Source organism: Rhineura floridana, chromosome 7, assembly GCF_030035675.1.
Source record: "Rhineura floridana isolate rRhiFlo1 chromosome 7, rRhiFlo1.hap2, whole genome shotgun sequence".
In the NCBI taxonomy this organism is placed as follows: domain Eukaryota; kingdom Metazoa; phylum Chordata; class Lepidosauria; order Squamata; family Rhineuridae; genus Rhineura; species Rhineura floridana.
The window spans coordinates 98072653-98098200 of NC_084486.1; the positions used below are offsets into that span (position 1 = coordinate 98072653).

Below are 25548 nucleotides of genomic sequence, written 5' to 3' on the forward strand. Positions count from 1 at the left end.
GACACTTCAGGGTGCCCTCATTTCTACATGTCACCTTAGTGTGCGTTGAGTTTGGTTTGACATTTGATAGGATCCAGGATTTCCTTTCCCCTTTTCTCAGAGGAGAGTTGACAATGTAACCAACCAGTGTTTTCCACAAGAATGCATACATAAATTTTGTTGGCAGTATTTGAACTTGCCTTTTGTGCACCATGTCCTTTCTATGCCCCAAACAAACAAAACATGCAGTTTAGATGTTTGCTCTCAAAAATACTTTATTTATAACAATATACCTATTATATCTATAACATGATCAAAAATACAGATATACATTTTCACATTTTAATAAAAAGATTTCTAATATTCTCTTCCATTTACAAAGGAAACATAGGCTGGGTAATTTATTTACTTAGGAGATAAACTATGAAAAAAGGTACCGTCCACAAAATATGTAGGCTTGTCTTTTTTAAAAGGGAGAATATTATCTTCCGTTTTCTCCTGCACTCCAAATCCTGACAATCAAACAATACAATTAGTAAACAGGATACATTCAAAATTCAGGAGAATAAATTCTCCATAGACCAAAATACCTGAATGTTCATAATAATCAATATGGACTTTACAAACTTGAACAACATGATTTGGTTGACAGCCGATCAGCTTATAGCCTTTTTTCAAGACAGCGACACGGGACATATTTACTAGTCAGTCCCATACCATACTCCAAAAACTGGGTTGTGAAATATCTTACTCCACCATCAGATCTTCACATGATCTTGGTTCTAGTTTATGACAAAGTAACAGTTTAGTTTGCTCCAATAACTACATAGCAGCACTAATTGCCTACCCAAAAACACATCTTAAGGGCTTTCAAGAATGATGCCAACCCATAGCACTATTCCTTCATTATGTAAGATATAACTTAAGAGGAAGGAAGGGGAAATAACTCTTGAAAATCACTAGTATTATACTAGGAGCTAATGTCACTAATGTTTAAAAAGGTTAAAAGTCATATGCATTACTCATTTATAACTGAGCTACTGATTCTGGAAGTCTCACAAGATCTACTACTGAAACCTAAATACAGGCTGCAAAAATGGCAACCCACCAACCCATATGCAAGCCACTATGCTGCTTGATAAGTCTATCAGGTGCTCAATAAGTCTGTTGTTGTTGACTGAGTGGGCCTGCAAAAATGGCAATTCTCAAGCATCTGGCAGACCATAATACATGGGTGGTAGGATACATTTTGCTTGGTGGATTTGGTGAACTTTAAAACAGAGTTCATTTAGTGCAGCCTTCCCTAGCCTGGAGCCTTCCAGATGTTTTGGACTACAACTTCCATTGTTGTAAAGGGAATTGTGGTTCAAAATGCCTGGAAGGCTCCAGGTTGAGGAAAACTGGTTTAATATATACCCAGCTTCAGCTTATATGAAAATGCTCTTCCCTATATTATTTACCATGGTTTAAGACAGGCTTCCCTAAATTGGTGTCCTCCAGAAGCTGGACTGTAATTCCCATCTTCCCCAACCACTGACCATGTTGGCTGGGGTTGACAAGAGTTGTAGTCTAAAACATCTGGAGGGCACAAGATTACAGAAGGCTGACTTAAGGAATCCGGTGCCCCTAGGTTTTTTTCCATTAACTTCCATACTTTTGCACGTAATATTTAGGGGGTAAGTCGTTATTCAGGATGACAATTTGCTCTTGTAAATATTTAAACCCAGCAACAACAGATTATGCAGGGATGCAACATACTGAGAGCAAGTTATGACAGCAGGGCGCCAGAACTCCAAGATTATTTTCCTCTTATGCAGACAATGGTTCATGTGACTACTGAGGAGAACAAAATATAGCAATAAAAAACTTAAAAGTAGCAGAAATAAAGAATGCTATCATTGAATTGTATCATTGTCTACAAAGCTGTACGCAAATAAGTGTGATGTGAAATAAGCACTTAGAACTTGCATTCTTTCATAACAAAAATGCAAACCATGTTCTTTGAGAAACATCGTTTTTCTTCATTTAAAGCTAGAATGGTTGACATTTTTGTGATGTGATAATCTTCCATTTATTTTCCAGAATGAAAGTGAGATTAACTGTAATATTGCAGACATCATGTGGTGCCAGCTGTTCAAAGAGACCATATCCATCACTGTGATTTTGGGCTGGTGTGGTGTGGTATAAGGGTATTTTTAAATTCCACACTTCTGCAATAGATAACACCACTGTAGGTACTATTCTGGCTGTTTTTTAATTACCATATGCAAACAACCATCTTTATCTCACAATACAAGCATAGTTAAGATAAATGAACTAGCCATTTGCACATAATATTATTTCCATCTTTCTGAATTGCTTTCTGTTTTTCAGCCTAAGGTTGGAGACAGATATCTTTAAGAGATGAAGGTGGTGTGGCAAATTCAAAATTATCCATGGTGTACTGTTTCCCTATAGTCTATGGTCAAACAACATTTGCAGGTTTTTCAAGTTCCGAAGAAGCCTGAAAACCCTGGCTTGGATCCAGTTCCTGTGAGCGGAATTCTGCTCATGGGATGCTCCCAATGGAGGAACATGCGGTTTTCATAATTCTTCCTTTCCCCTGCAAAATCATGCCAAAGGATTGGGCGACCCTCTGTAACAATGTGGGAGGTGGTATGGGGAGAGGTACAGGGAATCAGTGAAATTTGCCTCCCTCCTTCCCATGAGAGCCTCTGCCCATGCCTCTCAGTCCCTTCTACAAATGGAAAAAGCCCTTCCATTTACAGAAAGGACATTCTGGATCCAATCTCCTGCATTACCAGAGAGAATAACGGTACAAATGTGCACATCACAAGCAATGATGGCCCTTCCTACTTCTTGAAAAAAACTGTCTCCAATCCAAGTTGCTTGAAGAGGTACTCACATTTACATTTTATACTGGGTGTCCTCTCAGTGAAATCAGAGCATGGCCATCTCACATCAGACAAAGTTCAGCACAGTTACACCAAATTGCTTTACTGCTATGGAGTCACAGGAATCTTTAAAAACTCTTGTTCTCTTTAAAGCTAGTCTTCCTGATTATTTATTTGGTAATGTTCAACGCATAATAGCTTAGCCAATGAAAAATAAGCCTTATTTTTGTTTCATAAGCAAATCAAACTATACTGATGTCTCCTAGATATATTGTGCCTTTATTAAGCATTTATTGTTTACCATCTGGAGTTGGTGTATGATTACAGTGGGAGTAGTATGAAGCCCAAAGGCAGTAGTGAACAAATCAGAAACAATTGGAGCAGGCATACAACTCCTAAAATTAACTCAAGGAACACACCTTACCAAAATGATACACATTGCTTTTTGTCTGCCTTTGTAAGAAATAATTCATTGCTTTGCAACTTGCTACCACCAAGGAGCAGAACTGCACATTCAAAAATAAAATTCCTTCCTTGTCAGGAGTTGGAAGGTTTTGGAAAGATGCAGTTAAGATTTTAAATCCTTCATAAATATTGTGCAGAGCAGAGTGGCTACCCTCTTGGTAACAAAAAGTGGCATCGTTCACCTGCAAAGCAAAAATAGGCAATTTCACAGACTTTTAGTATGTGAGCAGAAATTCCAGTGCAAGGCTACTCTTAATTCTTCATAATATTGACTGCAGTGCCATGGAAGTGTATCTCAGGTAAACATCACCACAGTAAATTTCCTCCACATCCTCCTCTTCTCATTAAGATAGCTTCCTCTTTGATAAGGACAACTATAACTGGCCACTGCTAAATATCAGAACAAACAAGTGACAAAAAGATACAATATTGCAACATGTATAAATATATTAAACTTTTTCTTCTTTCAGACTGTACATTCCTATAATTTTTACTTCTTCTTCTTCTCCTGAACACAACGAGGGCAAAACCTAAGGGTAAAAAATCAGAATGTTTAGTTAAATACACTACTTTGGAAGTATTTCACATTTGGGAAAGGAAAAAACAATACACAACTCAACAATTATACATTTAACTCCCTGTCCCAGTCTCTGCCAACTTGGGGGTCTCCAGACATTTTGGACTACAACTCCCATCAGCTCTAGCCAGCACAGCCACGCTGCTGGAGTTGTAGTCTAAAGCATCTGGAGGGCACCAGCTTGCTGAAGGCTGCACTAGAACTTGATTTCACTGTCCTTGTTGTGTCTTTTAGATTAGGAGCCTTCAGTCAGGGCCCTTTGTGTTTTCTAATGGTAAAGTGCCTACATGGAAGTGCTATAATAAATAAAACCCAACAAAGTGATCATCAATGGCCACTAATTTTATCTGTTTTAAAATTAACGGGCAGGACATAGCCATAGTTAACTACATCCGAGTCATACTGATTTCAGTGGAAGAGATAAGCCATTACTTTACTCAGAAAGAGCAAACCAATAGGACAAAACAGTGCTTATCTGGCTAGACTGTGCCCAATGTTTGCATAGCAGAGAACTCCAAAAAGCAGCTCTCTAAACCTCCAAGTAAATGTTGCAGCTTTTATAAGGCACATAAGGGGGCTTATATACCATCCCCCGGTATTAATCTAATCAGAAGCTCTTCACACCCTCACATCCTTTCATCAACCCTTTGTTATTTGTCTTTTATCTTGAGTCCTCCTTTCAAATCACAGTCACTGTTGCAGATCTAAACACCACCTGCTCTCCTTCATTCCAAAATATAAATTATTTTGTGTTGTCTTGTGAGAATATGGCTTTCAAGTCCAGGTTCAGCATGGAAATAGCTAACTGTAGACAGACTTGCTTTTGCTGCAGTAGTATCAGAAAACAAAAAAGAGCAATACCCATGACTTTCCACAGCTGGCCTATAGCTTTGTTTAGAAGCTGCATTTCAATGAAAAGTGGCAGAGGCAGCTGATAGCTCCATGTCAGTGGGCAGTGGAATCTGCTCCGGGTTTTAGTCTGAACTTTCAAAAGCTGGCCAAGGTGCTTCAGTGGATTCCACTGCCCCACTGACATGGAGCCACCAACCAGCACTGCAGCACAATTAATAATCTAAAGGAAAATTGCTATTTCTTTTCGTTCTCCACTTCAACTAATAATCTTGTAGAGAAGAATAACAGTGATGCATGCCCATCTTTCTCTCTAGCTTTACTACAGTTACAAGAACCAAAAAGACAGACTAATAGCAATGTAGTATCTCTCTTTTAAGATCCGTCCAGGGACGGAATGCACCTTGCTTTTTTCTCTTCATAACACACCTTTAACTTAGGCAGCATACCAAGTGATATGACATCAGCTTGGCACTATATACAAACCTCCACGTCACAGGTACCAAACTGTACAAACTTACTTTATATTTTTCAGGTGATCTGCTGACATTTAGAAGTAGGAGCACGTACATCAGTATCTGATTTTCAACATTATTGGGGCAAGAAAATATAAGAGCAGAAAGCTATTAATCATTACACGTACCATTTCCCTTTGGGTTTCGTGGTGAGATCCACACAAGCAAAATGAAACCATTCGATTGGGCACTATATATTGGGGAGGAGAAAAAAAAGATGGTAACTGTTTTTCTTACACAGCTTGACAAAATTATTTTTTCTTATTAGAAACCCAAGGCTGGTAGATGCACAGGTGCCTGGTAGGTGATAATCAAAGGGGCAAGGCTCAACCGTCCCTTTTTGTTTGCAAAGTGCCCAAATTCTGCAGACACAGGATGCACTTCTCACAGCAGACGGTCTATAAATGATGATGTAAACTAGCATCACACGAAACAGATGCACGTTAGCTTGCAGTGTAGATGTGACTTCGGGGTTGCATTTCTGTGTGGGCTGCACAAACAACTTCAAATGTGGAGCAAAGTATGACATCGAGGGAGTCCTAAGCCCAGATCTCACTTTTTATTTTTGAGGTGTAAGCTATAGTTCTACAAATTGTTGTTCTCTTGTTTTGTGAAAGGTTCAGAAACCAGGGGTTGTCTAGAAGGAGCTTCTAGTGGTCACTTGGATAGGGTTCTTTGTCTTGTACAATTCCCTCTGACTTATGTGTCCAAATCCCTATGCCCTTACACAGCTTCCATACAGCCTTATTTTCCACTTTTCCAGATGCAAATTTTTGCTAAATGATTTGCACACTGTGGAAAACTAAAATAACACAAAACCTTTTTCTGAAATGTACAACCTGATCCTATATTTCAGCAGTCTGTTGCTAGAGAACCCTAGAATGGGCAGAGGATTTTATGCTCTTGCACTGGATCCTGATCACAGCCCCACACTGCTGGCATTGGCAGTTCATCCCCATTGCAGAGTAAAAATGCTGCACTTGCAGGATACAGAGGGAACAAAGCCTGAGTCAACTTCCATATGTGGTATATGAAGGCCTGAGGAGCCAAATGATGGTACAAACAGGTGCCTATTTTAGTTAGGGAGGGTTCTATAGCAAGCCAGGCAGGTAGGATAAAGTTGAAAAATCTACCCAGCTTAGGATTCCACTTTACAAAGTACACTTCAAGCCACTGTGCTGCAGCTAGGATTAATGAGAGCTGCCTTTTCTTTGAACATAGTCAATTTCTATACCTTAATGTAGAATTTGAAGGGGAGGGAGGAGGTAGCATGCACAGTCCTTGGCATACTTTGGGTTATCTCAGTACTCACATCAGGATTGTCACAGCCAATCATTTCTCCATAAGATACTTGGTGACACAAGCAGTATGTGGGTTCATTGGGATCAACTGGCATATCCAGGACATCCGAAGGATGGACTGACAGGATGGTGTCAGCTAATTCAGATCTGCAATGGGAGCAACACAAACAAATACTGACTTGAGTGCCAGTGACTCTTAGTTAAAAAAAATACAAAAGTTTTAAACTACCAACTAGAAGTATTTGTGAGGCCATATTTAGCTTGAGGAGTATTAAATCAGTAAAGAGGAAGAAGGTATAGAGAAAATGTGAAACTAAGTCACTAACCTTCGTTTTGGTTTCTTTTTTACTGGAGCATCTTCCTCAGACGTTCGCCGGCCTCGACCCCGAGAACTTTTCTTATCCTTTGGAGTTCGCCCCTCTGAAAGACAATTACTTCTGGTTAACTACACCATGAGAAGAAAACACTAGTGTTTTTATATTACCATTATTCTGAAACACCATCAAAGATTCAAAAAGGATAGCATTTTTTGCACATGTATGCGTCCAGATTTTACACTAAGCGGCTCACAAAATCGAAAGTGATCCTTGCTCAGAAACCACTTGTCAGATCAACCATGGATGTAGCCCCTTCCCCCTAAACTCCTAGCACAGCTCTGAATCAAGCAGCCACACATGTAACATGGCAATGGGTCCACAAGACTCTCTCTACTCGTATTGAGATATTGACTACCCACAGAGAACCATTTTCCATTTTAGAAAAACTTGGACAATTCCCAAGAAAAAGAAGAAGTGCACACAACTACACATGGAGAAAATCCTAGAATTTTATCAAGCACAACAGAACCTTCACCTATTATGCAAACTTTACTTTTGTAAAATTCCTAACTAACCAAATTTACTAAAGTACTGCCAACAGAACAAAAATCTTGGGTATCTTAGTCAAATAAATACTATCATCTGAGACACAGATAAATAACTTATTTGTCTTGTACACTCAAAAAGTGTCTAACAGCACTACCCTATACATATATACTTAGAAGTAAGTCCCACTAAGTTCAATGAGGCTTACTCTCTTGCAAAAGGTATTTAGGATTGCACCTAATAAACTTGTGAAATTTGCCTCTTGCATGTCCACAATCTGAGATGAAAATGGCTCGTACACACCAACACTGTGAATCACCCTCAGCTATTTAAATGTTTAATCTTTTTTTAAAAAAATTACCATTACAGTTTTCTTGTGTTAACTGTACACCAGACAATTATTTTAATGCAAATTTTGTTTTATACATGATCTTATAATGACAATACAATTTCAGAGGAACAAAATGTAATCCACTGGCAAACTGCTTTAGCGGGAAAATGTACAGAATTACTAAGAGAAGCTAAAGGACTAGAAAGTTATTTTGGAGAAACCTGGTATTGTTTTATTTTCTATATAAATAAGAACTCGGAAACTTTGAAGCCACTGTTAACACACAGTACCTTGCAGAGGGATTTACTGGGTTAACAAGAGAATATTATTAACGTAAAATGAACCTGAGCTGTACCATTTGATTGTTCAAGCTTATTTGCTGTCACAAAAATAAAACAAAAACATAATCCATTTTAGCAAGCATAGCATATACAGTGTGTTTCTATCCTTGGAAGCACATCTCCCTGAGTTCAATGAGACTTCTTTGCAAGTAAATATGTATTAGATAACAGCCTTAGTTTTCCTATTAGCTCACTATGGTAAATGGCTAACAGACAAGTTGGGGCAACAGGCAGCAAGAGCAATTCACAGCTTGTCAGCCTTAGGATACTCTTCCTCTCCATGTTCACCTAGCAGACAGGCTGCATCTTTCCCCACCATTTTATTATTTAATAAAATAATAAAAAATGGGCTGTTGGTGACTAATTAACCCTCAAATATATGAAAGACTGCTGCCATCCTAAGAGGTCTCTCTTGATGTGCAGAATGTCAGTCAACGAGAGGGCTTTCTCTGTAGCTGTCCCTAAGGTGTAGAACTCCTTCCCCACAGAGGTGCATCTAGTACTTTCATTATTCAGCCTCTACTATATGATGAAGAGGCACCTCTTTACCCTAGCTCTTGACAATTAATGTATTTTTGTGGGACCCACCTCTTCCGTTTCATTTCACCTACACTGTGTTGCTTCTGTTTGGAACCGTTTTGCTTGTTTTTATCATTGTGTAAACTGTTTTACTTGTTCTTAATTGTTTGATTATATTGTTATAACCCTTATGGTGAAGGATGGGTAAGAAACCAAATAAATAAATTTTACTGCTACAAGATGGTGAGACAGCTGCTAACACTGATGGCTTTAAAAGGAAGTCAAAAAGTTCCTGGAGGACAAGTCTGTCAACATTTATTGATCATGACAGCTATATAGAACCTCCACGTTCAGGGGGGCAGAGTGCCACTGAATACCAGATGTAGGGGAGCAACTGTAGGAGGGAACTATTACCTTCATACCCTACTTGTGGGCTGACTGGAAGCATAGTAGCTGGCCACTATGGGAGGCAGGATAGTGGACTAGATCAACCTTTCGTCTGAGCCAGCAGGGCTCTTCTTAACGTTAACCTCATAAAGTCCCTGTCTGCTTTATGCCAAAATGATGGAAGCTGTATGCAAGAAAAGCTATGCTTCATTTCAGTCCTGCTCAATGTCTCCTCCCCTCCCTTGTTTCTCCTTGTGCTCCTCACAGAAGGCAGTGTGCTTTCCATAACATACTCTCATGATGCATGACAAATAGTTCCCATTGGGAAAGAAAGGTAGAGTATAAACTGGGAAATTAATTGGAAACAACATTTCAGGCCAGAAGGGCTTCTTCACAGTGAGACAATACCGGTCGCAATGTACACACTTTTTAGGTTTTGTGTTGCAGGGTTTTCAAAGTCACTGCCTTCTAACTTATCCTTCAAATCAGCTTCAAATCGCGCCAGGTCAGCATCCAGCCGTCGGATGTGTTTATCTACCTGCATTAAAACGAGAGACCACACAGCTGAAGAAAACAAAAGCTACTAATATCTCTATTAATTGTGAGATTTGCAGTTGACTGAATTGCTGGGTAATTCAACCTGCTATAATCCTTTTCCGATATTCACCTATCACCACCCTCATCGGTGTGCATGTTAACCATGGTTGCTGGTTAGCTTTCTTGAGAGTTCATGGCTGCTACTCAGATGCAAATTACAGACCATCTGGGAGCAGAGAAAGGGAAGGGAGAGTAGGAAATTAGCCTCCCTCCAACTGGTATTTTTCTGCCAGGGAAAGGCAGGCAATAGCACTAGTACAGTCCCTATATATACAGATATGATTGTGTAGGGGGGGAACTTTTTCATGGTTTTTTTGTATTTTTTCTTATTTTTCCAGGCCTTCACATCTTTAACAGTCCTTCTTTTATCCACCGAGACCATTCCCCAATTTGCAGTCTTAAGAGTGCTTCCAGACTGTCACTATTTTCAGGTGGGATTAAATCACATACCAGCAAATTCAGGTTGACTGGGAAGTCTTGCACAACAAATCCACTTCTCCAAAAGATCAGACTTTTTGTAATAAGGGAACTGATGGGACAATGTACTGGAAAGTGGGGGATAATATTTGTTTTGGTGCAATGTCATGTAACCTCCCCGCAAACAAGTAAGAATGAATGCTCATTAAATAACCAACATCATCCAATTTCATTGCAGACAATTCCGGATGAATGCTCAGTAAGCAGGTAATCTGGAAGTTCTCATGGTCATCAACATATGTAAAGATTAATAAGATGTGGCAGGTCCTTGATCACACCATGCCCTTCCCATAACGGAGTGGCCTAAGTCATAGCTGGTCTAGCTGACTTGATCCTCAATATGACCCTCAAAGCCTGGAATCTCAAAGCAGTGAAAACTGCTACACTGCCTCCTAATAGTTTTCTTTCTCTCCAATGTAATATTCCAGCAAATAATCCTACTTTAGAAGATGTAGCCACAGAGACAATTTTGATAAATGTACTACTGACAAATCCAGTTGCTTGCCAGTATCCAACATTCTAACTTCAGGTTTTTGCCCTATTGCTCCCAAACTGTAAAAGATTAAACAGGGAAAGATCACAATCTTGTACACAATCCCAGTCCACACCAGGAATGTTTTGAAGACTGTATAAATGTAAGCTTGCCTATTAACTTCTTTATCTCTAACTAAACCCTGGATCATGTGTCCTTATTTCAGTGTCAACTAATGACCGAGAAAGATTAGTAATTGTAACACAAGATACAAGGGTAGATATGAGGGAAGTAAGAAATACTGAGGGTGGCTTATTCATTCCAAACCATGAGTACTCCATCAATCTCATCTAATCTTACCATTTCATAGGTCTGCATGGCCAGTTGCACTTTGTCATCACTGTATTCTTTGCATCTTGCATAAGCATTCTGAATCTTCTGCAGGATTTCCACCCTTTGCTCTGATGATAGACTCCTCACTGTTGATATATACTGAGCAGCAAGACTGTCAATTTCTGCTTTCTTATCTGAAGGGCAATGGGATATGGTATGTGCATGAGACTGAGGCTGCAACCTATACTCACCTACCTGGGAAATAAGCCTCACTGAATTCCATGTGGCTTAATTTTAAGTAATCATGCACAGGATTCTGCTGCAATCCAGAGCTTGTTTAGTTGGAGAGAAAATCCCATTGAACTCAATGGGGTTAATTCTAATTAAACATGTTTAGGATTACACTGTACTTTTTACAACTGAAGACTTTTTCAGAATCCATGAAAGACATGCCTCCCTAGGAACAACAAGGCTCCTGCACATTCAATGGCTATTTTAAAAAAAACTGGAATGTTAGCAGGTGTAGCTTGTCATGCAAGCCACACCTGCTGACATTCACTCTCCTACACAACTATTTAAAGTCCAGGAGCCCAGTCCTCTTTTCACCTGGCCATCCAGTGTCCCTTTTTCCCTTATTTTCTAGTACTGCAACTAAACCAAAGCATGTATGTCAAGTGCATTATGCCTGTAGGCACGTTCCCCAACTTTAGTAAGACACAATTCAATAAGAAGTAGTAACATGGGAGTAAAAGAATTTAACATAGCTGTTACTGAGACTTTTGAACTTTGGCCTCTACTAAACTTATTCTTCCTTTCCAGGCCCCCTAACTCACAGGCAGCCATCTCTCTAGCAGGTGTGAGCACAACAGCCTCACACACAGACAGATGCACGGAAGCAATCCACTGCTGTTGTGTACATCAGTATCTGTGGCTTGAGGCACTCATCCAACATGAGCATTAGAAGAGAATGAGAACAGGTTTTCTTAGATCCTCTCTTAAAACCAGCCAATCAAGGAAAGAGGCCATAGTTTATTGTGATGTTCAGGATACATTCACTTCCAAGAACTTCAAGCCACCCAATCAAAGTGTCATATCCCGGGGGGGGGGAACTTACAGGTTAAAACCACTGCTTTAACAAGTCTAATCCTATGCACATTTACTAAGAAGTAAATTTTATTCCATGAATAAAGAAAGACTTTCCAATATGCATGCACAGGAGTGAAGCCCTACGGACTACTTCCAGTGCCACAGTTTTTGGTCATCAACAGCATAATAAAACCAGTCCTCTCAGACACTCATTTCTGCTTGAAAGGTTTGTTAATTCACATTTGGGGCCCTTAGCATGCTTTTGTCAGACTCGAATGCAGATTATACTGTTCTGTCTTACAGGCTTTGCTAGAGATAATGGTCATGAAGGGCTGGAATCAGTCTTTGTTTACGCTATGACACCCCCGCCCTAGCCTCTTATCCCCATGTAGCACTGAAATAGCAAAGACTCAGGAGCTGAAGAACTCTCTTATGGGCTGCTTCTCACTTTTACAGTGAAAATACATGACACTGTCTCGGATGTAGGCAAATCTAACATGAGCTAAGCATACATTACATCAAGAAGATCTGTGAACCAGAATACATGAACACACCTTCTGTTCTTTGGTCCAGCTCACGCATAAGTTGGAAATTCCTTTGTAATTCACAGGGGAGGTTTTCAATGCCTGAAATACAAAAACAGAAAGACTGCAGTTTCTTCTCTATCATAAAATTCCCTAAAACAAAAGTTCTGTTCACAAACCAGCTGAAAAATGAAATTCATTCATTCATTGGCGATCACTCGTGGCCGAGTAAGATTGTCTTCCAATGAAATGAATTGCCTTCAAGTCAATTCTGACTTATGGCGACCCTAAGAATCATGATAAGCAGTATTCAGAGGTGGTTTACCATTGCCTTCCTCTGAGGCTGAGAGGCAGTGACTGGCCCAAGGTCACCCAGTGAGCTTCAAGGCTATGTGGGAATTCGAACCCTGGTCTCCCAGGTCATAGTCCAACACACTAACCACTACACCACACTGGCTCTCGACAAACCAGCTACACAGAACAAACCTCTCCAGGTTCCCTACGTTCTCCCACCTGTTGTATATGGCATACTGAGTTGGCTGATCCTACTGGTTCAGGAACAGGTACCAGAGTCTAGGAAATAAATTCGACTAGATCCCAAGAGGCATCTTCTCTGCTTGGAATCTCTGAATGATCAAGCTGTCGTGGGACTCGTTGCCACACCAACCTCAATGCCTCTGCATATGTCACTGTGGCCATGTTCGGATATAACGTTAAACCACGTAAAGTCCCCAAATGGGGCATTCCAGGAGTGTGGAAGGGCTGATCTGGCCTGGGGCCCATTAGATCCTGAGCCAGCCCCACTGTCATCACTTCACAGCATCCAGCCTGATTACAATGCTAGCTCCAGGTTGGTGTAGCAGGATTTTGCCTGCCATTCACCCAGTGTGAGCAGCAGGACTGTGGATGTTGCAGCAGCCACACTACTCTGTCATGTCTTGCTGCTGTCTAGCTGGAATTAGGGTTGCTCTGCCTATTAAAGAAGCAAGCACCTACAAGTTCAGTTCACAGGAAGTAAATGATGCTATTCTATGGTCCCACTATATCTCTCTCAAAATAACATGAGATAATATACCATTGAAATAACATCTGTATTATAATTCTTCTCATAGGGGGTTTCAATGGCTGTACACCAATAGCATTCTTTCAACAACAGGCAGACTCTCTTCAATACAGGATACCCCATATGGGAGCAGGAAATTTCACTTACCTGCTAACGATGTTAGAGACAGAAGGATTCCAAACCCAGCAAATACTGTGGCTAGGGAAGCCTTTCTATAGTCCCTTCTATAAGGATATTTTCTGGCTTCTTGTGTGTCTTTGGGCTTGGAGCTTTACACTCTGCAGTTCCTAATTCTACATTTGGTAAGAATCTGCTTCACTTTTGCATAAGATATGTAAGGCTAGCATGTGTTTTAATAAGTAATTTAATTTTATAATATATATTTTTAATTACTGATTTCAGGTATACTAGGGATTTTTTTAGGTCAGCTTGTTTTTTTACTTTTGGTTTTAATTGATTGTTAATGTATAATTTTATGTTCTATGTAAACCGCTTAATGGTCTTAAGCAGTAACCAATTTTTAAAAAATAAACTCATTCTACGTTTTTAAACAGTGAAAGAAAGCTCTCTGATTAATCCTTCCAGGTCAGTTGAAAGAAGTGTAACTTTGCTAACAAAATACTGACCTGTGGGGCTGAACATGTGAGAATTTTAAGGAGACCATTTTTTTGCCCTGCCAAGGCCCCTCTGTTGGATTTAGCTGCCTAACATTATGAAGCTTTCTTCGCCACCTGACCTGATGAATTCCTACCGGTCATACGACAGTAAAAAAAAAAATAGAATCCTGCCATTATTATTTTTTTTTAAAGAGGCAGTCCTGGAGAACACACAATACAATACACGTTAAAGGGTTCTGTGGGCGTTTGTTGTCAGTAAGCTTGTCTGACAGGTGGTACGAATGAGGGTAAGCAGAGCAAAAAGCGCCCCCTAGCGGTCCTTGAAAGCAGCTGCAGCTTAAGACGCCGGTGCGGAGACCCCTCCGTACGCGTAGCAATGACGCAGCAAGAAACCTCACCCGTTGCCCCTTCCCCGCGTCTGTGACGCACACGCAATTGGTGGCGTGGTCCCCCGCCTGGCTTTGACTTGGCTTGACCCCCCTCCCCGCCAACTCCGCACTCACTCACTGTCCAGGTAGTGCTCCAGGTACAAGGCCGCCGCCGCCATCTCGCGCCAGCCAACGCCCACCCTTCGGCCCCGCGCTCGGCGCTGTCACACGGGCGGCTTCGCAATGGCCGGTCGAGCCTTCATTGCATAGTCATGAGATCCCGCCACCGATTGGCCAGTCAGCCACCGCCGCTACATATAAAGAAGGGGGCGGGGCACACTGTATGAGGGGACGGCGCTGACGATTGAGACAGTAGTCAAGGGTTATTTTCCTGCGGGAGGAGTGGAAAGTCTCCTGCTGACTGAGGACGGTTTCCTCTCCTGTAATTCTCCTGCAGGCCCGGCTGCATCCTTCTCACACAATCGTCGTGCCACACGGCCTACTCAGAAGGAAGTCCTGAAGTCAATGGGGCTTACTTTCAGGTAGACGTGGATGGGATCACACGGTTTAGGGCCGTATAGAAGCTAACAGAACAAACGCCTGTCATCTCCCAGAAGGTTAATTTGTATTTCGCATGTTAAACAGCCTCAGCGAAGTAAAATAGGATGATTACACTTTCTCCTCAAAATTTCTCCACCCAGGAGAACATTTGTCTGGTTGGACCCCATGAAACGTTCCTTCCACTTTCCGTTGGAGATGGTCCCTGTTTTATGGTACCGCTAAACAAAACAAAACCGGGGTGGGGAATAATGAGATTTAAATAAGGAACAGAGTGCAACCCTATGCATGCTTACTCTGAAGTAAGTACCGCTGTTTTCAGTGGGGGCTTACGTCCCAGGTAAACGTCTGATGTCTCGCCATGGAAGGAAATAAAAATCTTCATTCTTACAAATGAATATGCAGTTACAGCAGCTTTCGTGTATAATAAATAAAAATAATATGGCTGCACGTTATTCTGGAAATTTGTCGTACATTTGTTTACGAATAAAAAGGGAAAGGAGCGGAAGCTTTTTAATGCCTCCCGTTTACGTACATGTGATGTGAAAAAACCTCCACCCTTTCATGTATTAGAAAACGTTCCAAAAGAGGGCATGGGTGGGCGAGTGCCAGAACTGCTTGGAAGCTCCCACAGATGCTTGCGCCGCTCGCAACAAACGCGCGCCCACACATTCCCGAGTGGTAGGTTTGGGCTTGGCTGGAAAACGCAGGCGCTGGTAACGATGGTTTTCCCACTTCGCTTCCACCTCTCTAGACGAGGAGAGTTTACTAGGCTGCGACTCTTTACAAGCTTACTAGGAAGCCTGTTGCATTGAAATCAAAGGGTTGTGCTTCGGCCTATTGATGCTTGGTTGAAATATAATTAATAGCGAAATTGACAAAAGCCTAGAAAGGAAGCGGGGGCCCCGACGGACTGAAGTGACTGTGCATTTGGTCTGCATGATCGCGCGGGGGATATATTCCGTTTCCTGCCGCTTTGCTTCTAGAGGAAACTGGATTTTGCTTCAACAAAACAGACCGGTTTATTTCCATTTGCCGCGTCTCATTCCTTCATCCTTCAGAATAGGATCGTTTTGACTTGCTATACTTTCGGAGACCACACGTGGGTGGACTACTATCCCGCTGGTTTGGTTACCATGGTTACACCAGGGCCGCTCTACATGCCTGGAGGACTTTTCTATGACCGCGTCAAGGCGCGGGAACCTACAGCAGCAATTCGGTCCCTTCGTTCATTCGGGAAAAGTGGCTGAGGGAAAGGGCGCGCCATGGCGGGCAGGCGAGGAGCGTTGATTGTGCTGGAGGGAGTGGACCGAGCTGGCAAAAGCACACAGGGCAGAAGGCTGGTAGAGGCCCTATGGGCAGGAGGACACCGGGCCGAGCTTCTCAGGTTTCCTGGTATGTGGGGCGCAAAGCGACTGTATACCGAAACAACCCCTTCGCTACAGGGCCTTATAATTTTTTTTTTTTTAAGTTGGCCGTTCCTCTGCTTTAACAGGACGTCTGGGCTTTTGCTTTAACTTCTGCGCGAGACAAACTGAAATTCAACAGGCGCGCATCCTTTACTAGTACGGAAGTGCAGTGATGGGCACTTTTCACCCCTTGAATGTCTGTTTGTCATGCGACTGTCGGTGCTGGAGGAGAGCAAAAGTGGCAATCATAGACTGTTTTGTAGTGGTGCTACCAGTGATGTGTAGAAAGTGTTATACTTGCATTGTAATAGTTTTGGACTGAGTCATTGGCCCTTCTCATTAGGTAATCTAGCCCTAGGGTTTTTCTGGATTTGACATCTAAGTATTTTGATACTTGGAAACTTCAGTCTCAAAGGTGTGTTCAGGAAAACACACCTTCACTCTTTGGGATGTGTTTGAAACCATTTTGCAAAAAAAAAATGCTTCCTTTGGTTCCATTTTAGATTTACTTTGTAATTTGGTGTGAATTGACTTGGAGAGGGAAGAAAGAGGCAAATGGCATCAAACCATTCTTGTACAGTGAGGAGTACTATGATGGAAGTTGTGGTAGCACCACTGTGTGCTTAATAATACAAAGGGTGTAATGTACACTTGTGTGTTGGGATCACAGTTATCTTTTTTCTGTTTAGATGCTGTGGAATGTATATTTCTAATATTAGATGTTTCTGTCTTTTTAGCATATTGAAGAGTTGTGTTTAACTCATGCCTCCAAATGTGAAGTTTGTTTGATGGAGTGAATTTATGGAAGCTGACCATGTTTGTCTTATTGCACTCTTGTCTACATTTTGTTGCAGACAGATCTACAGAAATTGGACAGCTGATAAGTTCCTATTTGGAAAAGAAAAACAATTTGGAGGACCATGCAGTGCATCTGCTATTTTCTGCTAATCGCTGGGAGCAAGCGTAAATAGAATTTTGTGAAATACATGAGTACCCTGAGTTTTGAGTCCCTGTTATCACTAATTTAATACTTTTTTTGTGGGCGGAATTCTGGGTGAGATCCAATGTAGCCCAAGTGGATGTTTGCATCCCCCCATCTGTTCTTGTTGTGCAAGTGGATTTCCATTGTGCAAGTTGGTGGAATCATCAGGATTATTGGAATTGAGTCATATTTCTGAAAAGGGGGGGGGGAAATCAAACAATGTTTTCTCCAAAATAGCCAAAGTATTTGTTGAACCTCAAATACCGAATGTGTGTGTGTAGGAAGAAATAAAAAACATTTTGGCTGCAGTCCTATACACCGGGAGTGGGAAACATTTGGGCTTTCCAGATGTTGGACTCCAACTTACATCAACTCCAGCCAGCAGGATCAGGGATGAACAGGGATGATGGGAGTTGTAGCCAAGCAGCAGCTGGAGGGCCATTGGTTCCCTGTCTCTCCTATATACACTAATCTGGGAAGAAGTCCCATTGGAGGTATTTCTGAGTAGGCATGCATACGATTGCACTGTCAATGTGGTTTAAATGTAAAGGTCAAACAAAGTCAAACTGTGCAGCAGTTGTGAAAAAGGCAAATTCCATGCTAAGGAACATTAGGAAAAGTATCAAAAATAAAACTGCTAATATCATAATGCCCTTATACAAGGTGTGACCGCATTTGGAATACTGTGTACAGTTCTGGTCACCTCACCTTAATAAGGATATTGTAGAGTTGGAAAAGATTCAAAAGGGCAACCAAGATTATCAAGGGGATGGAGGGGCTTCCCTATGAGGAAAGATTGCAGCATTTGAGGCTTTTTAGTTTAGAGAAAAGGTGAGTAAGGGGTAACATGATAGAAGTTTATAAAATTATGCATGGCAGGCAGAGAGTAGATAGAGTAGATAAAGAGAAGTTTTTTTCCCTTCATAACTAGAATTTGTGGACCTCGAGCAAAGCTGAATGATTCAGGACATATAAAAGAAACTATTTAATCATGCAGCTGAGTTAAATTATGGAGCTCACTCCCACAGGCAGCAGTGATGGCCACCAAACTGGATGGCTTTAAAAGGTTTAGACAATCCATGGAGGATGCCACTATCAATGGCTACTAGCCATGATGGATATACTCTCTACAGTCGGAGGCAGTATGCTTCTGAATACCAGTTGCTGGAAAGTGCAGGAGGGGAGAGTGCCTTCACACTTAGGTCCTGCTTATGGGCTTCCCATGAGCATCTGGCTGCTGTGAGAACAGAATGCTGAACTAGATGGGCCACTGGCTTGTTTACACTTCAGTTTTTCTGTAATTGTGTTACCTATCCTTTTCTGTTATTCAGGCCATTGATTAAAGAGAAATTAAACCAGGGCATCACTCTGGTAGTGGACAGATATGCATTTTCTGGAGTGGCCTTTACAGGTGCTAAAGAGGTAGGTTAAAAAAAGCACTCTGGTCTAATATGAAGATGGTATTTATGGAAACATTGGCAGAACTGTCATTACAATAAGTTGAATCAGCCTGTGCTCATTGTGGAAATTACCAGTATTGGACATGAGAACAGGTTCAGATCTTTGTTTATCCAGGAAGCTCACTGAGTCGAACGGGTAAATTGTTGCTTCTGTGATTAATCTAATTTTTGCGCAGTCCAATCCTGGGCATGTTGATGTCTTGTTAGGTTGGTTCCTGACTAAATTTGTTGGACTTTTAACATTTCATAGTATCAGAAAACAACTCTGAAACAATAAGCCTTTTTTTGTATTTGTTACTACTTTACATTTCTTGGTGTTTGAGAAACTAGAATATTGGCAGTGTAACGCATGCAAATTAAACTAAGCTGAAGTGTGCAGTTTCTGCCTTGGATACAGGTTGCCTTATGACTGACTTGGCCACTAATTTCCTTGTGCTGCTTGCATGAACATAGCAATGCAAACTTTGAATTATGGCAGTGTTTTCATGCAAGTAATTTAGGACAGACATTGTTAGTCATTAACCAAAATGGAGACAATAGTCAAGAAATCGGAAGAAGGCTAGGACTGGGGAGGGCAGCTATGAGAGAACTAGAAAAGGTCCTCAAATGCAAAGGTGTATCACTGAACACTAAAGTCAGGATCATTCTGACCATGATATTCCCAATCTCTATGTATGGATGTGAAAGTTGGACAGTGACTGTGGTGGAGAAGAGCTTTGTGGATACCATGGACCGCGAAAAAGACAAATAATTGGGTGTCAGAACAAATTAAACCAGAACGGTCACTAGAAGCTAAAATGATGAAACTGAGGTTATCATACTTTGGACACATAATGAGAAGACATGATTCCCTAGAAAAGACAATAATGCTGGGAAAAACAGAAGGGAGTAGAAAAAAAGGAAGACCAGACAAGAGATGGATTGATTCCATAAAGGAAGCCACAGACCTGAACTTGCAAGATCTGAACAGGGTGGTTCATGACAGATGCTCTTGGAGGTCACTGATTCATAGGGTCGCCATAAGTCGTATTCGACTTTAAGGCACATAACAACAACAACAAATTGTTATATTAGATTTTTCAGTGGTTGATGAGCACTGTTCAATCACACTGTAAACCAATCAGTCAGAAACAACCTAATTTGTGTTTTCTGGCTTATGTTGTGAATTGGACCCACCTCTTAAAGGCTGATTGTGCCATTTTATTATTTTTAAACCATGATGAGAGCAGGATGGTTTACCATTTTTATTTTGTTCATATTTTGAAATGGGATTAATTCTATCAATACAGAGCTGTGATTGCAATGGTCACTTAGCTGAGGCCCTCTTTTGAAGGATCATACAACTCCAAGTCCAAATCAAACACAATTGAACAACAATGTTTCTCAGTTACAACATTTCTGCACATACAAAGGACTGCTTCAGTAGACTGGGCCTTTTAGTTAATGTCCCTGTTTGTAAATTCATACAATCATGATAGAATCTTAAATATGTTGAGCTAATCTGAGATCAAGTTATATTTTGATGCAGTAGTTGTGAATCTGGTCCAATTTATTACTAAGAACTTCGTTGGCATTTTCACCATATCACTTTTAGAGTACTGGACTGCAATTCTGCTCAGACCTACACTTTTGAGTACCTTTTGGTTTAAAACAGCCGTGTGTAGGATTATAGTCCAGATCTTCTATCCCCTAGTCTTGGGGAGGTGATGTAGTTCAGTGGTAGGATATGTTCTCTGCATACAAAAGATGTCAGGTTTGATCCCTGGTATTTCCAGGTAGGACAAGAAACAAACCCTGTCTGAAACACCAGAGACTTACTCTGCCAGTCACTGTAGATGGTGCTGAGCTAGATAAATCAGTGATCTGACTCCGTATAAAACAGGTTCCTGTACTCCTGTAAAATTGCTCCTTGGCTTCATTTGTTTATTTGCATCTCTCATTTCTCTCTGGACAGAATTTCTCCTTGGAATGGTGTAAGCAACCTGATGTGGGGCTTCCAAAGCCAGACTTGATCCTTTTTCTTCAGTTGAGCACATCTGAAGCAGCCAAACGAGGAGACTTTGGAAATGAACGATATGAGAACAGCTCTTTTCAGGAGAAAGTTCTACAACACTTCAACCATTTGATGAAAGATACGACTTTAAGCTGGAAGGTAAAAAAGGAAACTTCAAGAGAAACCTTGCGGAATTCATAAAACAAAACTTCTAGGTGATTTAAAGCATCTGTTGAGGGGAAAGAACCACTAACAAAATTATCTTCCCTGTCTTGAATTCCCAAGAGGAAAAAAATGCTAAACTTTAAAACCAGTTGCAAGGAAGGCCACCTTGGCATCATAATACAGGATAGGAAACAACCAATATAACATGCCAGTTGAGTGAATAGGAAAGTAGGCAGCAAACCTTGCTTGAAATTAAGTCTAGGAAAGAAAGCTATAAATTCAGCCTAGAGCAGGGATGGGGACCTGGACCTGGCCAGTAGGCTAGACCTGGACCCCTGTGGCGATTTTGACAGATGGGTGGCCTGACATGCATACTGATCTTAAAAACAGTTTGCTCTAGAAGGAATTTGGCGGGACTTACTCCAAGTAAACATGCCTATTCATTTTTAGTGGCTTTTTTGTCATAACTAGCGATAGTAGAAGGTAATAATTATCAAAATATTCCTTTCAGGCTATAGTCCTCAATATACTTACTAGGTAGTCAGCCCTATTGGACACAGCAGGACTTACTTCTGAACAGATATGTACATAGGACTGTGCTATTAGGTACCACAGTTTGTTTGGTGGTCTAGATTAATTTTTCAGCAGTTGGGCAAAGAAATGGGGAAATCTTGTATTATGTTTGCATATATTACATAATAAAAGCAGATGAGAGTAAGCATGGGCATGAAGCCATAATATATATTTAGTGTGTTCTAATACTTTGCTCTTGGTATTTCTTCTACTAACAGTTCTTCTGTAGTTGGGTTGTGCATGAAGAATGTTTAATGTGTCTTTGGGGGGTTTTTTGGACACAGGTTATTGATGCTTCAAAGAACATAGAGGACTTGCACAATGAAATTAAATCCTTTGCAGAAGAGGCCATGCAAGAAGCTCAACACAAACCCATAGGAGAACTGTGGAAGTAGGACTGGCTTATATCATCTCCTGGGGGTCACTCCTCATCTAGCCAAAGTCTGCACTGTTCACCTTCAAGCAACCCAGTATTTATATGACCAAACAGGATTTGTTAGATTTGCTATAAGACAATAATCTTCCCTTGGAAGCAATTCTGCGGGGACTTGTAGTGGAGTAGGTGCATGAAAGAAGCATTAGACTCAGGTCTTTTTATTCCACAAACAGAGACTTCTACTTCAACACATAGTAGCTGCTGTTTTTCTAGTCTCGTTTTTTTTTTTTTTTTAAACCAGCTCAATCCTTTGGTAAGGAGGGGAAAGAAGTTTACCAATAAATGTCGTCTTCTCACATGAATGTCTTCAAGCACAAAATATGTTCCACTGAGAACCTTTTTCAGCCTCAGGGCCACATTTGCCTCATGGGCAACCTTTGGAAGGCCACACAATGGTGGCTGGTGCCCATTGGGACTGGTGGGGCTGACCCCAGGGAGGCCAACAGTAGGTGGAGCCACAGCCCATGACTGGCAGTGCCAACTAATCCTTGTTGTATCACTATCCTTCTCCCTGGTGAGTTCTACAACGGCAACATTAAGACCAAGGAGTAAGAAGTACCAACCCCTGGACTGAAGTTAGAAGGCAGGCAAGTGTGGGCTGGCTGAGGGCAGACTGGTCAGTGGAGCAATGCCCCATTTGCCCTCATGGACCAGCCTCCACTGGCCAGTGGTACCCAACCAAGAGGCAAAAAGTGGGAAATCTTTTTATAGTAAGCTACATTCTAACTAGGCAAAAGTCAGAGGTTTCTACATACACCCACATCTCCATCCACACAAGCAAGATACATTATCACAATGTTTTGCAGTTCAAGAACACATTCCAGCCAGGAAAACGCACTCAAGGAGGATGCAGGGCAGAGCTGGTGAAGGGTATAGCTGAGGAAAGGAGGTATGACGTGGAAGAGCCCTGAGGGCCAAAAAAGGAACCCTTGGAGGTTCCCCATCCCTGCAGTATGTGCTTGACTGGATGATTAAGTAACTTGGAATATGCCCACCCCAGTGCTGATTGAGCACTTTTTCCTCTAGATTAGAGTGGTTAACTTGTCACCTTCCAGGTGGTCTCAGCAAGCATGGCCAGTAAACAGGGATAGTGAGAGTTGTAGTACAAGACCTGAAGGCCCACAGGTGTGGCACCTCTACTCTAAATCAGACTTCCTTAAGGTTACTTCATATGAGGTTGCTCCCTATCTTCCCAACAACGATGATACTGCATTAACTTCCCAACCTATTATTTTTATTATTATCATTTTTATTAAGTTTATATCCTGCCTTTCCTCCCAAAAGGATCCCAAGGCAGCAACCTACATACTTGGAGCAACACACCACTCTTTGTCATGATTAGTACACATACTTTTCTGCATGGAGATTGTTGGAATGGGAAAAAGTATCATGTGTGAAACAGTCCTTAGCCTTATTCTGACCATGATTAATTCAGCCTAACTTACCTAGTATGGTCTCTTATGTAGTATGTCATAGGAACCTTTCAGATGTTGCTTGACCAGAACTCCCATCATCTCTGAGCATTGACAATACTGGCTGCAGTTAATTGGAAATTGGGAGTTCAACAGTATTTGAAGGGCCACAGCTTCCCTACCCTGATCTATAGAAGCATAAGAATTTATTTACTGGAGCAGACTCTCATGCCACTACCACTCCACATGTAGGATACAATGGTCAAAAATTCTTCCCAGTTATCTAGCATGTGGTGACCAAAGGTATTCTGCTCCAGAACATGGAAGTTCCATATAGCTATCAGAGATAATAGCCATTGATAGATATCTCCCTTTTGATTTGCCTTGAATAGAGATTTGAATGTCTGGGGGAAAATTGGGTGGGGGGGGGACTGGGTTTCCACCCCATTTTTTCCCAAAAGCCTTTTTTGTTTTTTCTGAAAAAATTGGAGTTATGACATAAAAGGGTATAGTTGCTTGTTTCAATCTGGGCAATTTTTTTCAAGTCCATGATAAATACAATCACAAATATGAAGGAGAAACTAAAAGCAATAGCTCAGAAAATGAAACTCATATTTCATGTAGTATTTGTTGAATCTTGCCCCCTTCTACTCTTTCTCAGCTTTATTATGAAAATGAGTGGTTTATGTCTGCTTAACACTGGAGGACTAGAGGAGACAGGTTTCAGAATACATAATTTTTTTTTACTATAATGTTAAACTCCTGTTTTTATTATTTTTGCCTGCTCCTCATAAACTGGCTGAGTCAAAGAGATATTAGGTTCCTTACAGTTCAGCAACTTATAGCTCCATTTGTAACAAAAAAAATTAAAAAGTAAATTCAATTTGTAATTAATGTCTGACTAAAATGTACTCTTAATATACTGAACATAATTTAGTGGCAAGCTAAGTTATACACAATATATTTTATGTTCCTAAAGTAAGAAAGTGACTTGAACTGTAAAGGGTGCTTAAAAAAGTACAAGTATTGCATATTTTCCCCAAAATGTCAACTTTTCCATGGCTTCAAATTCGAGATTTACCTCTCCAAGCCTTGAGCTCTGTTGCCTATTCATCGGGTGACCCTGAATTCCAATATTATAAAAGGAAAAATGTCTATACCCTGCTCATAACACCCCCCCACAAAATGATTACATATCTCTGTAAGCATATGTTTTCTAAATAAAAAAGACGTATTAGCCTTTCCTTGCTAATTAGCCACCTTGATTTAAAAAAACCCTAGCGACTACTGTCCATCTAGTAAATAGCCTGATTGTAGCAATGTTTTTAATTATCATAAATTGTATTTGAGTTCTTAGAAGAATTGTGTGAATGCCTTGCAGATTATGACTTATTTTGTTGACTTTCTCAGTTCTAAAACTTCATATGATTATTGCTCTTTAAAAAAAACTTCAAAGGCAATGCTTATTATTATTATTATTTATTAAATTTATATACCGCCTGACTAGCAATAGCTCTCTCGGCAGTGAACATGGCAATACAATAACATAAGAAATACAATAAATGACACAATATAGTACAAAAATAATGCAATCTAAAATCAATACAATAACATTTTTTAAAATTAAATCAATTTAAATTAAAATGCTTCAGAGAATAAGAAGGTTTTAACCTGGCGCCGAAAAGAAAGCAGAGTCGGCGCCAGGCGCACTTCCTCGGGGAGACTATTCCATAGTTCGGGGGCCACCACTGAGAAGGCCCTAGATCTTGTCACCAACCTCCGGGCCTCCCTATGAGTTGGAACCCGGAGGAGGGCCTTCGTAGTAGAACGTAGTGTACGGGCCGGTTCATATCGGAAGAGGCGTTCGGCAAGGTAACGTCGTCCTGCACCGTGTAAGGCTTTATAGGTTAATACCAACACTTTGAATCTGGCCCGGAAACGTACTGGCAGCCAGTGCAAGCGGGCCAGAACAGGTGTTATATGCTCGGACCGCTTGGTCCTT

The 25548-nt window shown here is 40.9% G+C and overlaps 2 protein-coding genes across 5 annotated transcripts; one reads left to right on the top strand and one right to left on the bottom strand.

Moving 5' to 3' along the window:
- Positions 1-241: 241 nt before the first annotated feature.
- ING5 (inhibitor of growth family member 5) lies at positions 242-14861 on the bottom strand. 4 transcript variants are annotated; one of them, XM_061636642.1, is made up of 8 exons: positions 14698-14861; positions 12541-12612; positions 10928-11094; positions 9448-9559; positions 6907-7000; positions 6592-6727; positions 5408-5469; positions 242-3868 (listed from the first exon to the last, which is right to left on the bottom strand). In XM_061636642.1, exons 1-8 carry the CDS (start codon positions 14735-14737, stop codon positions 3829-3831), a joined length of 723 nt encoding a protein of 240 aa, XP_061492626.1. In that variant the 5' UTR covers positions 14738-14861; the 3' UTR covers positions 242-3828. The 4 variants fall into 4 exon arrangements, with proteins under 4 accessions (XP_061492626.1, XP_061492628.1, XP_061492627.1 ...); XM_061636644.1 differs by having other exon boundaries at positions 14694-14861; XM_061636643.1 differs by lacking the exon at positions 14698-14861 and adding an exon at positions 14200-14476.
- An 870-nt stretch (positions 14862-15731) lies between these two features.
- On the top strand, positions 15732-24908 carry DTYMK (deoxythymidylate kinase). Its single transcript, XM_061636646.1, has 5 exons — positions 15732-16511; positions 17380-17488; positions 18839-18929; positions 20922-21119; positions 21983-24908. The coding sequence occupies exons 1-5, from the start codon at positions 16382-16384 to the stop codon at positions 22091-22093; spliced, it is 639 nt and encodes a 212-aa protein (XP_061492630.1). The 5' UTR covers positions 15732-16381; the 3' UTR covers positions 22094-24908.
- Positions 24909-25548: the final 640 nt, after the last annotated feature.